Source organism: Mastigoproctus giganteus, chromosome 10 (genome assembly GCF_048544385.1).
Source record: "Mastigoproctus giganteus isolate SK-2022 chromosome 10, ASM4854438v1, whole genome shotgun sequence".
Lineage (NCBI taxonomy): Eukaryota > Metazoa > Arthropoda > Arachnida > Uropygi > Thelyphonidae > Mastigoproctus > Mastigoproctus giganteus.
Window position 1 is genome coordinate 53,457,819 of NC_143584.1, and position 13,173 is coordinate 53,470,991.

The 13,173-nt window shown below is 35.9% G+C and overlaps 1 protein-coding gene across 2 annotated transcripts in view; it reads left to right on the forward strand.

Moving 5' to 3' along the window:
- Positions 1-13,173, forward strand: part of LOC150079033 (twitchin-like) — a 2,795,346-nt gene that overhangs the window by 2,375,026 nt on the left and 407,147 nt on the right. For both annotated transcript variants that reach the window (XM_090382361.1, XM_090382360.1), the window contains one exon: positions 9,540-9,661. In XM_090382361.1, coding sequence (XP_090238487.1) covers positions 9,540-9,661 — 122 coding nt within the window. The remainder of the gene's footprint in view (positions 1-9,539; positions 9,662-13,173) is intronic.

The following is a 13,173-nucleotide window of genomic DNA, read 5'->3' on the forward strand; positions in this document are numbered from 1 at the left end:
GTCACGGGTTCAAATCCCGCCTTGGGCTTGGATCAAAGTACTGTAAAAACCTTGGGAGGTGCACTATGGCCACAGAAGCCGATGTGCCAACAACTACCAAAAAAAAAAAAAAAAAGTCCACCATAACAACACATTCTAATTTGCTTGCATATTTAACTTGTCTTTAAAAATGTTTATTATAGTCATCACAGTTGTCTGCTCTCTAACACCTCTATGTTTATTTCACTCCTTACTGATTCAATGTAGTTATTTACTGGATATGCTTGTCTTGAATCTATATGTATGGCAATTAAAAGTATTATTCCTCTTTCCCTTCTTCTGAGTATGTTCCTCGTGTACACACTGTATTGCTATATTCAAATTCTGCATCCACTATATCAGAACAACACCATGTATCTGATATTCTTATGGTGTGTGCATTTCTTGATTGAAGCAGCATTAAATTTATTAGCTACAGGGTTTGTGTTCACCTAGTTGTAGATTAAATTTAACTTCCTATTTTAGCTTCCTTTTGTTTTAAAATATCATTGCCATCTGCACATCTTTCCACCATCAGAAAGCTCTTTCTCTTCTGAGGCCTCATGCAAGGACTGTTTTATCATCAGATAAATCCTCAGGAGTTCTCAAGGTTATTAGTGGCTCTTATATTTTAAGATTCTTAATACCTTATAGATCTTTTTAGAATATTCCTTTATGACGGTTATGAGTATCTGATGATACTTTGACCTGTATCATCAGATAAAACCATCTATTTCCCCACTAACTAGCGGTTTTCTTGAACCCTTAAGGTGTCAGTGATATTGGCAACGACCCTTTCACCACCTTTGTTCAAATTTATTCCATCTCTACAACATGGGTTCCTTCTACCTACAGAAATTTAAAATATAGAATTAGGAATTTAGAATATCCTTCTGCACCATTATACCATTTATCATAACAATATGTTAACCTGTATCTGTGCACCCATCTCCTGCTCCCACTCCACCTCACCCCACAAACAACAAAATATAATGATAAAGAATAAATAAATGCTACACAAATCTTACCTCCTAGTTACCCATAACATGAACTTCTCTTAATGAAATGGCATTTTATTTGATAATCAAACATTTCAGTGTAAATTCATTATCTGACTTATTTTTAAAAATAACAAAATAAAAAAAATAATATATAAATAACAATATACAAATACATTGTAAAAAGGGAAAACTTTCTGTTGAAGAATATAATGGAAGGAAAAATTGAGTGGAAGAGGTGCAGAGGAAGGATGGGATCAGTGAACTTCTGGGCATGACACTTTGCGATGCTGCTCGTAGAGCATATGATCGATGCAGTTGGAGGTATTTGTTGGTGGCCACAACAGCTCCTCAGGGAGCTATGTGACTGGAAGAAGAAGAAGACATAAATATATAACAAAAGAACAATATAAAAATAAAATAATGGGTTGGTTACAGTCTATTTTGTCAGTACATTCCAAATTAAAAACACAATGCAATGTAAAAAAACTGGCATTTACTAAATTGTTACAAGTGTCTTTGAACAGCGTTTGAGATATGCGTTTTGCACATCCACATTTTATATTCTTAGGAAACTTTTTCAAAATATGTGCTGAAGTAGGTTAGTTATATGATGAGAGAAGTGATAACTCATGGCTAGGTTGCAAGTTCATACTACTACCATTTTTTTTTTTTTTAATCAAATGGGGGTGATAGGTAATTATAAATTATTTTAATTACTCACAGCAGTGCTGTGAGTAATTAAAATAATTTATCCTCTATAAAGTAATATTATTAACACTTGTACACAAGCAAGACAAGCACACTAACATGGCATGTAAATAGAGTAATTTTGTGATCTTTTGTGTTAGTAAATGCAAACTGACCTTTTAGAGTTATGTTCATTGGTATTTCCATGCAGACAAGAGCCTAGGATACAGTTTCCAGTCTTTGAAACTTATACATTCTTACAGACGTGCTTTTACTATTTTCACCAGACAAGTTGCCTCTTTTAATCCTCTCAAATCAGTCAGTGTTTCTCTTAGATACATATTACAAACCTGAAAGTAATATTCCAAACATTGGAATATCAATGGTTGCCTTATCATTCCAAAGGTTTATCATTCCATGATAAAACATGGAATGCCTTCCTGGCCACTTGGAAGCATGTTAACCTTTATGTATGATTTATCATGTAATCTTCAATAATTACTGCCACTTCTTATCTGTGTTCCCAATTGATTATAAATGCAGTTTAAATAGATATCAATTCCATCACAATAGTCAGCAACAAGTAACTATGACAATCAGAGGAGGAGGTGATTGCACCTATTAACTCTTGTCCAGTTTGACAACAAAAACTAATAGGTGTGGCCCCGGGTGCCAAGCGTTTCCGTTGCCAAGTGATTATTGTGCGTATATCAAGCATTTTTCTTCCCAGCGACTGAGTTTTCCTTTGTTTTCTCTTGAACTTATTAAAATTTTCTGTTAAGTAGCTCTAATTTCTTAAAAGAAATAAGAAGAGAACCCAGAAGAAGGAAAGCCCCTTTTTTCTTTAATTTAGATAGACTTACTAACCGTACTAACTCTATGCTTGGCCACAAAGCGGCACTGCTCCTGCCTCCCCATGGTGGGGCCGGTAACCTGGGTGGTAAGGAGAAACCCCCAGGGCCAAAAGGCCATTATGGATAAAAACAATTATCCATCATTAGAGCCTTCGAGCTCCAGAACAGACACCTACGTTAACCATGACTCCAATAACAACTTAGGAAATGATCATCCAAAGAGACAGAAAACTAATCAGATGGAGCAACCCTGCCCATCATTTTTAATTTTCCACTCCCTCACTGGTCAGCCAATGAGCAAACTGTCTCCCTTCGTAATACAAAAACATCTGGAAGGTATTGCAGGATCTCCTAAGACTGTCAAGAGATTGCAATCAGGAGACCTGCTAGTAGAAACTAGCAGGTCTCCTGATTGCAATCTCATATCTAGTTGGGACCTTTTTAATGTCACAGAAGAAGAAATAACCAAAGAGCTGCAGGGACAAAATGTAATTCAAGCAAAACGTATAATGACTAAAAAAGATAATCAACTTATGCCTACCAGAAATATTATTCTCACGTTCAATACACCCAACTTACCCTCCTCTGTAAAAGGAGATTATTTACTTTGCCATATCTGCCCATACATTCCCAATCCTCTAAGATGTTATAAATGTCAAAAGTATGGCCACTCACAAACTGTATGCAGAGGAGTTCCTGTCTGCCCCAACTGTGGGTCCTCAGTTCACATGCAAAGGTGATCATCCTGCCTATTCCAGAACTTGTGAAAAATGGAAAACTGAGAAAAAAATAGTAAAATACAAAGTTGAGAACAAAGTCACTTTACCAAGAAGTGAGAAGACTAGTTGCACCTACTATGCACAAAAATATTTCCTATGCTAATGCAGTAAAAAAATACCAAACAGTCTCTACTCAAACTGATGTTACAGTTCCTACTAATAAATCAATTTCTGATTGGGCTAGAACTGTCCTCTCTGAGGAACAACCAAATGTATGTAAACAACAACCCAAACTCTCAGACCAAGAAAATAATTCTCTTCTGACAATACCAGCGGCATTTCCTCCTCCAGTGAGTGCTACCACACCACATATTACAAATGAAAAATATTCAGGACACAACCATGGACACAGATGGCACATCTATACAGGAAGATCCAATTTTAGAAATTCATGCCGAAGCCAGTTTTTCGGCCAGTTTTGCTAAAAAAAGACAAACCAAAATTGGAATGTCATAAGCCGGTCACCTTCAAAAAGCAGTCAGATACAGCTCCAACAATTAAACACAAATAATGGCCTACATTGTACAATGGAACTGCAGAAGCTTTGGCTGCAACACAGATGGTATCCATGATTTGTTGCACATGGAAGACTACTGCACAAATTGGAGCAGTGTGGCATTGGAGGCAAATTGCTGCTATGGATAAAGGGGTGGTTGAGGGGGAGAAGACAGAGAGTGGTAATCAATGGACACTGCTCATCGTGGACTAATGTTATTAATGAAGTCCCTCAGGGTTCAGTGTTGGGTCCATTATTGTTTTCTGTACTTATAAATAATATTGATGATGGTATATCAAGCTTAATGTCCAAGTTTGCAGACAATACAAAGGTTGGCAGGGTTGTTAAGGACACTACTGACACTATGCTGCTGTAACAGGATCTGGAAAGGTTGAGCAGATGGGCTGAGAGATGGCAAATGAAGTTTAACATAGACAAATGTAAAGTACTACATATGGGAAACAGCAACCCCAGAGCAACATATCAACTCTGTGGTACTACACTGACAGTGGTAGAGAATGAAAAGGACCTGGGGGTAATTGTGCAGGCAGATATGAAGTTCTCTGAACAGTGCAGACGGGCTGCAAGAGTAGCTCATGGTGTCTTGTCAATGATATTACAGGAAGTTTTCTAGCAGGGATAAGGAGGTGATTGTATAAGGCAATGGTCAGGCCACACCTTGAGTACTGTATACAGGTCTAGAGGCCTCATTTCAAGAAGGATGTAGAGCTGCTGGAATGAGTACAGAGAAGGGCAACAAGATTAGTGAATGGAACAAAGGGTTGCTCTTACGAAGAAAAGCTCAAGTTTTGCAAATTACAGTGTCTGGAGACTAGGCACCGGCGAGGTGATCTGATAGAGGTGTATAAAGCCTTGAATGGTTTGAGCATGCTCAATGCTGATGAGATTCTTCCTCTTGCTCAGAATAATCACCTGAGAGGGCATAAATTCAAAGTGAGGAGAGACAGATGTAGGATAGATGAGCGGAAATTTGCCTTTAGCCAGCAGGTAGTTGGTTGGTGGAACAGACTTCCATCCCTTGTTGTGGAAGTTGATAGCCTAAATAAATTTAAGGCTCAGCTGGACAGGTATTTTGAACGAACGGAGTGGTGAAGTGGAAGTTTTTTTTTTTTTTTTTTTGGCTGATGCTACATAAGCTTGCTTTTTTGCATCATATGCCTCTACTAATGCTAATGCTAATTTAATTAACTAGTATTCTCCAGTTGCTCTTTGTCTTCAAGAAACTTACTTAACCTCGAAAATTTCTCCTTCGATAAAGAACTATTGCCTTTATTGAAGAGATTGCAATACAGAAAACGCTGCCCATGGTGGTATAGCAATTTTAATAAATTCAAAGATCCCCACTAAGCATATCCCACTTCAAACTGAAATAGAAGCTGTTTCTGTTCATAGCTCTCCATACTGCAATAACACTAGTCTCAATCTACTTACAGCCAAACCATACTTACTGTTTAAAAGAACTTGAAGACCTCTTCATACAGATACCTTCACCTCTCTGTATATTAGGGGACTTTAATGGGCACCATCCTTTATGGGGGTGCTACTAAATTAGATAGACGGGATCAACTCATTGAAAGCTTTTTAGAGGCACTACCCTCGCCATACTGAAAACTGGCACACACACACACACTCGTATTCAGCTCCCAACTGGACATACTTCAGCAATAGATCTCTCTATTTGTTCTCCAGTACTGGTCCCGACCATAGAGAGGTATGTTATAAATGACCCTATGGGCAGTGATCACTTCCCAATTGTATGCAAGGTATTGATAACATAGGCTCCTTTAACTAAACCCTGCAGGAAATGGAAATTTGCCCGAGCAAACTGGGCAAAATTTCAGTCATTAATCTTTTTCAATGAGAAAAAAATCCATCCCCAGCCTATTGATGATGTGACAGATTACATCACTTGACATCTTCTAAATGTGACCAAAGATACAATACCATTATCAAATCCCACGGGCCGAAAGCATTATAATTATTGGTAGAATGAGGAATGCACAAAAGCAAAAAATAAAGTCTGGAATTTGTTTCGGCAATATCCAATCACAGCCAATCTGATAAATTATAAGAAATTAAGGGCAAAAGCACATTTTATACAAAGGCAAGCCAAAAAAGAATCCTGGACCTTTTGCATCAACAATTAACAGAAACACTGACCGCAAATAATTTGGAATAAAATCAGACAGCTTTCTGGTAAGTTTCCAACCATACCTTCTCCAGTCCTCTTCTGGAATGGGCGAGATTTATCTAGTCCCTCAGATATAGCTAATGCTTTGGGCAATACTTTTGCTGAAATCTCAGCAACATTAGCTTACACCACATCTTTCCAGCAAATTAAAAACAATACAGAACAACATTCTATTAACTTCCAAACTACCTACATTCTACCATAACAAACCTTGGTGCCTCCGTAGCCAGGTGGGAGGGAGCAGCAGTGCCTAGCACATGCTTCTTGATTAGACTGGGGTTCGAGCCCATCACCATCAAATACGGAGGATGTGGAAAGGTCAGGGAATGACCACCCCATATCCCGGAGCAATATGGCCTTAGTTGCTAATGCTCCTAAAAACCAAATAACAAACAAACAACATAACAAACATCTACAATATTCCGAACTTTTGCATGCCATTAAAACAGCTCATAATGGTGCCACCGGGCCAGATGGGATCTATTATGTCATACTGCAACATCTTGATGACAAAGCTTTGCATCTCCTCCTGATCTTTTACAACCGTATGTTTTTTAGAAAATGTTTATCCAGCTTCTTGGCACCACTCTATTGTTTTGGCATTCCTGAAGCCTGGAAAAGATCCATCCAACCCCCATAGCTATAGACCAATATCTCTGTCAAACTGCCTCAGCAGAATCCTTGAAAAAACTGTCTGTCCACAGTAGACTTGTCTGGATCATTGAGTCACAACATCTAATGAGCCATAGTCAACATGGCTTTCATCAAAACAGGTCATGCTTGAATCTCATGATCAAGGCTGAATTTGCCATTCACAATGCCTTCATTAAACACGAACATCTAGTAATGGTTTCTATAGATATAGAAAACGCTTTTCACACCACATGGCGGCATGGCATACTTGGTAATCTTTATTCTCTCAGTCTATGGGGCAACCTTCCAATATTTGTTCAGAACTTTCTACACACTAGATCGTTTCAAGTAAGATACCAAAATGCCCTCTCTACAACTTTCATTCAGGAAGAAGGTGTTCCTCAGGGATCAGTACTGAGTGCCACTCTTTTTGCTCTTAGAATCGATTCCATCACAAAAACAGCTTCCAAACACAGTTGAGATGTATATTTATGTGGATGACCTTTCCATCTCCTGCCATTCCCAAAACATAAGATCTATTGAAAGGCAGCTTCAGATATCACTTAATAAATTACAAAAATGGGCCAGTCTTAGTGGCTATCGACTCTCCTAACAGAAAACAGTTGCTATTCATTTTTGTAGACAACGCAAACTTCATCTGGATCCTGAACTTCAAATCTCCAATCTCTCCATCCTAGTCACTACTAACATCAGATTTTTAGGATTAATCCTTGACAACAAATTAAATTTCTTAGGCCATATTAAAAATGTACGTACTTCCTGTTTAAAAAAGTTAAATATACTCAGAACTTTATCCTCCCTAACATGGGGTGCAGATCGCACCTCCCTGCTTCGGTTATACAGGGCATTAATCAGATCACATCTCGATTATGGTGCTCTTGTCTAATGATTCTGCCAGAGCAAGTGCTTTGCACTGGCTTGATCCAGTTCAGCACAGTGCCTTGAGGATTGCACTTGGGGTTTTCAGAACGTCACCAGCAGATAGCCTCTACATTGATGCTCATGAGCCCCTGCTAACTCTATGTAGCAAAACACTGCTACTGAAGTATGCTGTCAAAATACAAAGTTGTGCCTTGCATCCAATTCAGTCATACCTATTCAATTCACCATTAGAAAACCTCTACAGAAATAAGCCTAGTATAGTAAAACCAGCTGGTCTTCGCCTTCTTGAACTGATACAGGTTTGGAATGTTTCCATTCATTCATTCTGTACAACAGGTAGTAATGTGCGCCCAACCACCATGGACTCATCCTCCTCTACCGACCTGTGACACTTACCTTTGCCAGTGGGGAAAAAATATTCTTCAAGCATCAGATGTAAAACAACTTCATGCACTCACAGATATATTGATTTTTCTTCAATTTATACAGATGGCTCTAAATCTAACTCAAACATTGGAGTAGCAGCAGTGTTCCTAAATACCATTATTTCAGCATCCCTTCCACCAATTCAGTATCTTCTCAGCAGAATTATATGCAATTAAACTAGCCTTAGAAAATTTCTGTTCTGACTATTCATTAAAATTTGTTATTTACACTGATTCCCTCAGCTCAATTATGGCATTAGGTAACTCCTCAGATAAAGTTCACCCTGTTCTAAATGAAATTAGAAGATTATTACTGCAGATTGTGAAGAGTGCCACCAACTGATCACGTTCTGCTGGATTCCGGCACATTCTGGAATTTCTGGTAATGAACCAGGCTGATAAAGCTGCAAAAAATCCAACTACCTTAGATTTAACCAATATCCCTGTTCTAACATCAGACTATTCACAAATCATTCATGGTGCATGCCTAACAGAATGGACAGCAATATGGCACTCTCAAACAAATAATAAACTTTTTCAATTTAAACAGGATCATAAAATTTGGCGTTCCAGTGTCCGTACATCAAGACGAGAAGAAATAGTCCTTTCAAGAGTAAGAATAGGTCATAGTCATTTGACTCACATTCATTTACTGTGATGATCTACCACAGTGTCCACATTGTTCTATAAATCAGACTGTCAAACACATTCTCATCTTAGTTATTAATGTCCATACTGTCATTGGTTAACCTTAGGAAACCAATAACTCTAGAGAATGTCATTGGCGACAACACAAGTATTCCTGAATTTTTCAACTTTCTGAAGCAAACTGGAGTTTTTAGTCATTCTCATATTACAATAAATTCTCATTTTAGTCATTCTCATATTACAAGAAATTCTCATAAATTCTCATTTTAGACATTCTCGTTTCAAGAAATTCTCATTTTAGTCATTCTCGTTACAAGAAATTCTCATATTACAATAAATGAATAGGCGCATTATAGCCAAAGTAGCTTATGCGCCATCAAACCCCCACAACAACTAATAGGTGCAATTATAAATTCTCTAGAATTTAGATCCAAAAGTAATTTTTTTTTCATTTTGATGATAATTTCATATTAACGTTGCACAGTCAAGTCAAAACAAGAACAAATTAACATTTATAAGTTTTATTTACAGATTTTCAAAATTCACTCCACAGAACTCACCACCATAAAACCAAAATAAAAAAAATAAAAAAACCCAGCCTTCCGTGAGTCTACACATTTTTTTTTCAGAAAACTCACTCCTCAAAGGATTATCCTCCTTTATTCTTAGACAGCGCATTAAGACCTAAGTTGTCAATATGCCATGAAAAATTAAATCAATAATAGTGTTAGAAAAAAGTATGAGGTCTTTTACACGGAAGTGTGTCGTATCAGGTATATGTATATTTCTTGTTAATTTTTTTATTTTTTTGAATTAATAGTTTTTGAAAGTATTCATTTCATAAATGTATTGTTAGCATAATCTTTTTTGTTTCTTTTTCTAGTTTCGCTTATCATACTGTGACAGGTCTGAACCCTAGCAAAGATTATGAATTCAGAGTGTATGCTGAGAACTTATTTGGTAGAAGTAATCCAAGTGAATCAACACAGATGATCACAACAAAACGTAAGGGTTTAATGAGGAATAGGATTAAATGTCATTTTTAGCTGCATATTAATGTAACATTTTGAAAATGATCACTTCAGTGTAATTACCTGACCAGTGTTTTTAATAGTACGTCTTACTAATAACATATCTTTTAAAAATGTTATTAATAAGTTATAGTAGTTTTAAATATTTAAAAATATTTCCATGATATTTATTCCAATAATTTGATAGTATGAACCAGAGCTATAATGCTCAATACGTTCTATGTTGATATCAATATTTGTAAAAGAATAAGAGAAGTTTACCGTATGATACTCTCCAGAAATTAAAAAAAAAAAACAATTAAAAATAGAAAATCTTACATTAAAAGTAAGAAACAATTAAAAATCAATTTAACAATTAAAAATTAACTAAAAAATTAATTTAACGAAAAAATTGCAAGATGATTTTCCTTCCTGAAGCTGACAATGCTTTTTGACCATGTGTTGTGATCGCAGGAATGAAAATTACCGAATAGGGGGAAGTATGGAACTTAAATAGGGATTATTTGTCTTTGCGCATGTGCGTTAAAGACCATGAATCGGAGATTAGATATGGCCGGCAAACATTAACAGAATTCTCATGTAATTTAATTTTGATGGTTTCTGCAATTAATAGTCCCGTATAATTACGTTGGACACTAAGTATTTTGGCCTCGTTAAATAAAAAAGTATGTTTATGTTTTTCATTAACGGCATGAAAGGCTAATTCTGATGCTGCCAAACAAGAAGCACGAACTGAGGCTGCGTGTTGATTAACACGAAAATTCAGAGGAAACCGCGTAGAACCCTGATAAGATAGTCACAATCACTACAAGAAATATTTTATACTAGGTCATTTATTTGTGTTGCAAATGAGGAAAGGACTTAGCGATTGTTCACTATAGTGTGTAATTTCCGTATTAGTCGGCTACAATTTTAAATTTGGTATCTTTAAAGAATCTCTTAAGTTGTTTGTGCCACTGTTCAACATATGGGACAGAAATAAAGTATTTTGTAATATTACTATTAAAATTGGTTGGTGTATTTTTTTTGTATTCTATTCTTAGCTTGTACCCTAATTCTGTCTATTGTAGCAAGTGGATAACCCCTGTTTAAGAATCTGCTGGTTAAAATTTGTATTTCTAGCCCAAAGCAGATCCCTTCATTGAATATTTATAAGCATTGAGAAATTGATTAAAGATAATCGATCTTTTGTAGGCAAACGGGTGATAGCTGTTATAATGCAGAAGCATACCGGTGTTTGTAGGTTTACAATAGATGTTAAATTGGATTTTATTTGCGTCCCGAATAAGCGTAAAATTTAATGACTTAATATCTGTATTCTCCGATGTAAATTTGAGTCTAGAATGAATATTATAAAATGACTGTAAAATGCCTTGGATAGTGCTACTATCTAATTATTACCAATAGTAGCACTATCCAAGACATTTTACATTTGTTTAATAATATTCATTCTAGACTCAAATTTACATTGGAGAGGGAGAATAAGAATAGAATACAAAAAAATATACCAACCAACAATATTAATATCAAAAAATACTTTATTTCTGTCCCATATGTTGAACAGTGGCACAAACAACTTAACAGATTCTTTAAAGCTACAGATTCTTAATATAAAATTGTAGCCAGGCCAATACGGAAATTCCATGCTATACTGAACAATCGCTCAGTACTTTCCTCGTTTGCAACACAAATAAATGATCTAGTATACAACATTTCTTGCGGTGATTGTGACTCATCTTATCAGGGTTCTATGCGGTTTCCTCTGAATTTTTGTGTTAATCAACACGCAGCCTCAGCTCGTGCTTCTTGTTCAGCCAGCTTCAGAATTAGCCTTTCATGCCATTAACGAAAAACATAAACATATTTTTTTATTTAACGAGGCCAAAATACTTAGTGTCCAACGTAATTATACGAGACTATTAATTGCAGAAACCATCAAAATTAAATTACATGAGAATTCTGTTAATGTTCGCCGGCCATCTCTGATTCGTGGTCTTTTACGCACATGTTTAAAGACAAATAATCCCTATTTAAGTTCCATGCTCACATCTATTCGGTAATTTTCATTCCTGTGATCACAACACGTGGTCCAAAAACATGTCAGCTTCGGGAAGGAAAATCGTTTCGCAATTTTTTCGTTAAATTAATGTTTTACTTAATTTTTAATTGCATTAAATTGATTTTTAATTGTGCTCATTTGATTTTTAATTATTTCTTACTGTAATGTGAGATTTTCGATTTTTTAATTGTTTTCATTTTAATTTCTGGAGAGTATCATACAGAAGTGTTCTATGTATCATAAAAGAATAACTTCTCTTATTCTTTTACAAACTATTCCAATAATGCAATGTTAATTTCAAAATAACATTCATTTTGTTCTATTTTGTTGATTTTTTTCTCTGATTGAAAAATGAATTTTCCTATACAGTGGTACCTTGGTTTGCGAGCATAATTCGTTCCGGAAACGTGCTCGTAATCCAAAGCACTCGTATATCAAAGCGAATTTCCCCACAAGAAATAATGGAAACCCAGATGATTTGTTCCAAAACTCAAAAATATTCATATACAGTACTGTAAAAATGATTAATGCAAAATACATACCTTTTTATATTTTTAATATTTAAATTTAATATACATAAAGCAATCGAATTTATTAATTATTGGGTAGGACGACTTTCACTGTCTCTAACGGAATCACTGCTATCTGTTGATTTTTTCTTTTTGTGCGACTTTAACAAGGAATCTTTCCAATGACACTTGCTTTTGCCTCCTTTTGAGGATTTCACGGAAATCAGATTCATCGCTTGCACTATTACAAAACGAGGAGGCACGCTTGATACACATAAACAAAGCTGCGCGCGTGTAGCAACTGAATAAACAACACCATAAAGGCAGAGATACACTATTAACACCTCACATTTTACTAAAGCACATTTCTAGGGGTTACTACCATAAAACAATAAAAACAATTTCCAGTTGCGTTCCTGCTAGTGGAATCTGTTATAAACTGGTAGTAAACTCGATCTAATTGCATTTGCGGTTATACCGATAGCTGGAATTGTTGGTTTTTACGTTATTATGGTGAAATGTGTTTCCCCTTCACTGATATAAAAAACCATAAATACATTTTCAAAATCTTCTCTTCATTCCTATCGGGTTGCGTTCGGTTGGGGTGATTCTGCGTTGGACTGCCATTTCTTGTAAACACAAAGGCTAATTGTGCATAAGCGAATTCGGTTCGTGTTATATAAGATATCGTTCCCCTATTTATAAATCGTGTATGATCGAATTCGTTTAGTGTAAACACATGTTATACGAGGACTGACTGTACTCGTATTGCAAGACCTCGCTCGTTTATCAAGTTATATTAAAAATTTTTGCTCGTCTTGCAAAACACTCGCATACCAAGTTACTCGGTAATCCAAGGTACCACTGTATGCAGTTATATTTATCACAACCATGTATAAGAAAATACATTTTCAATCA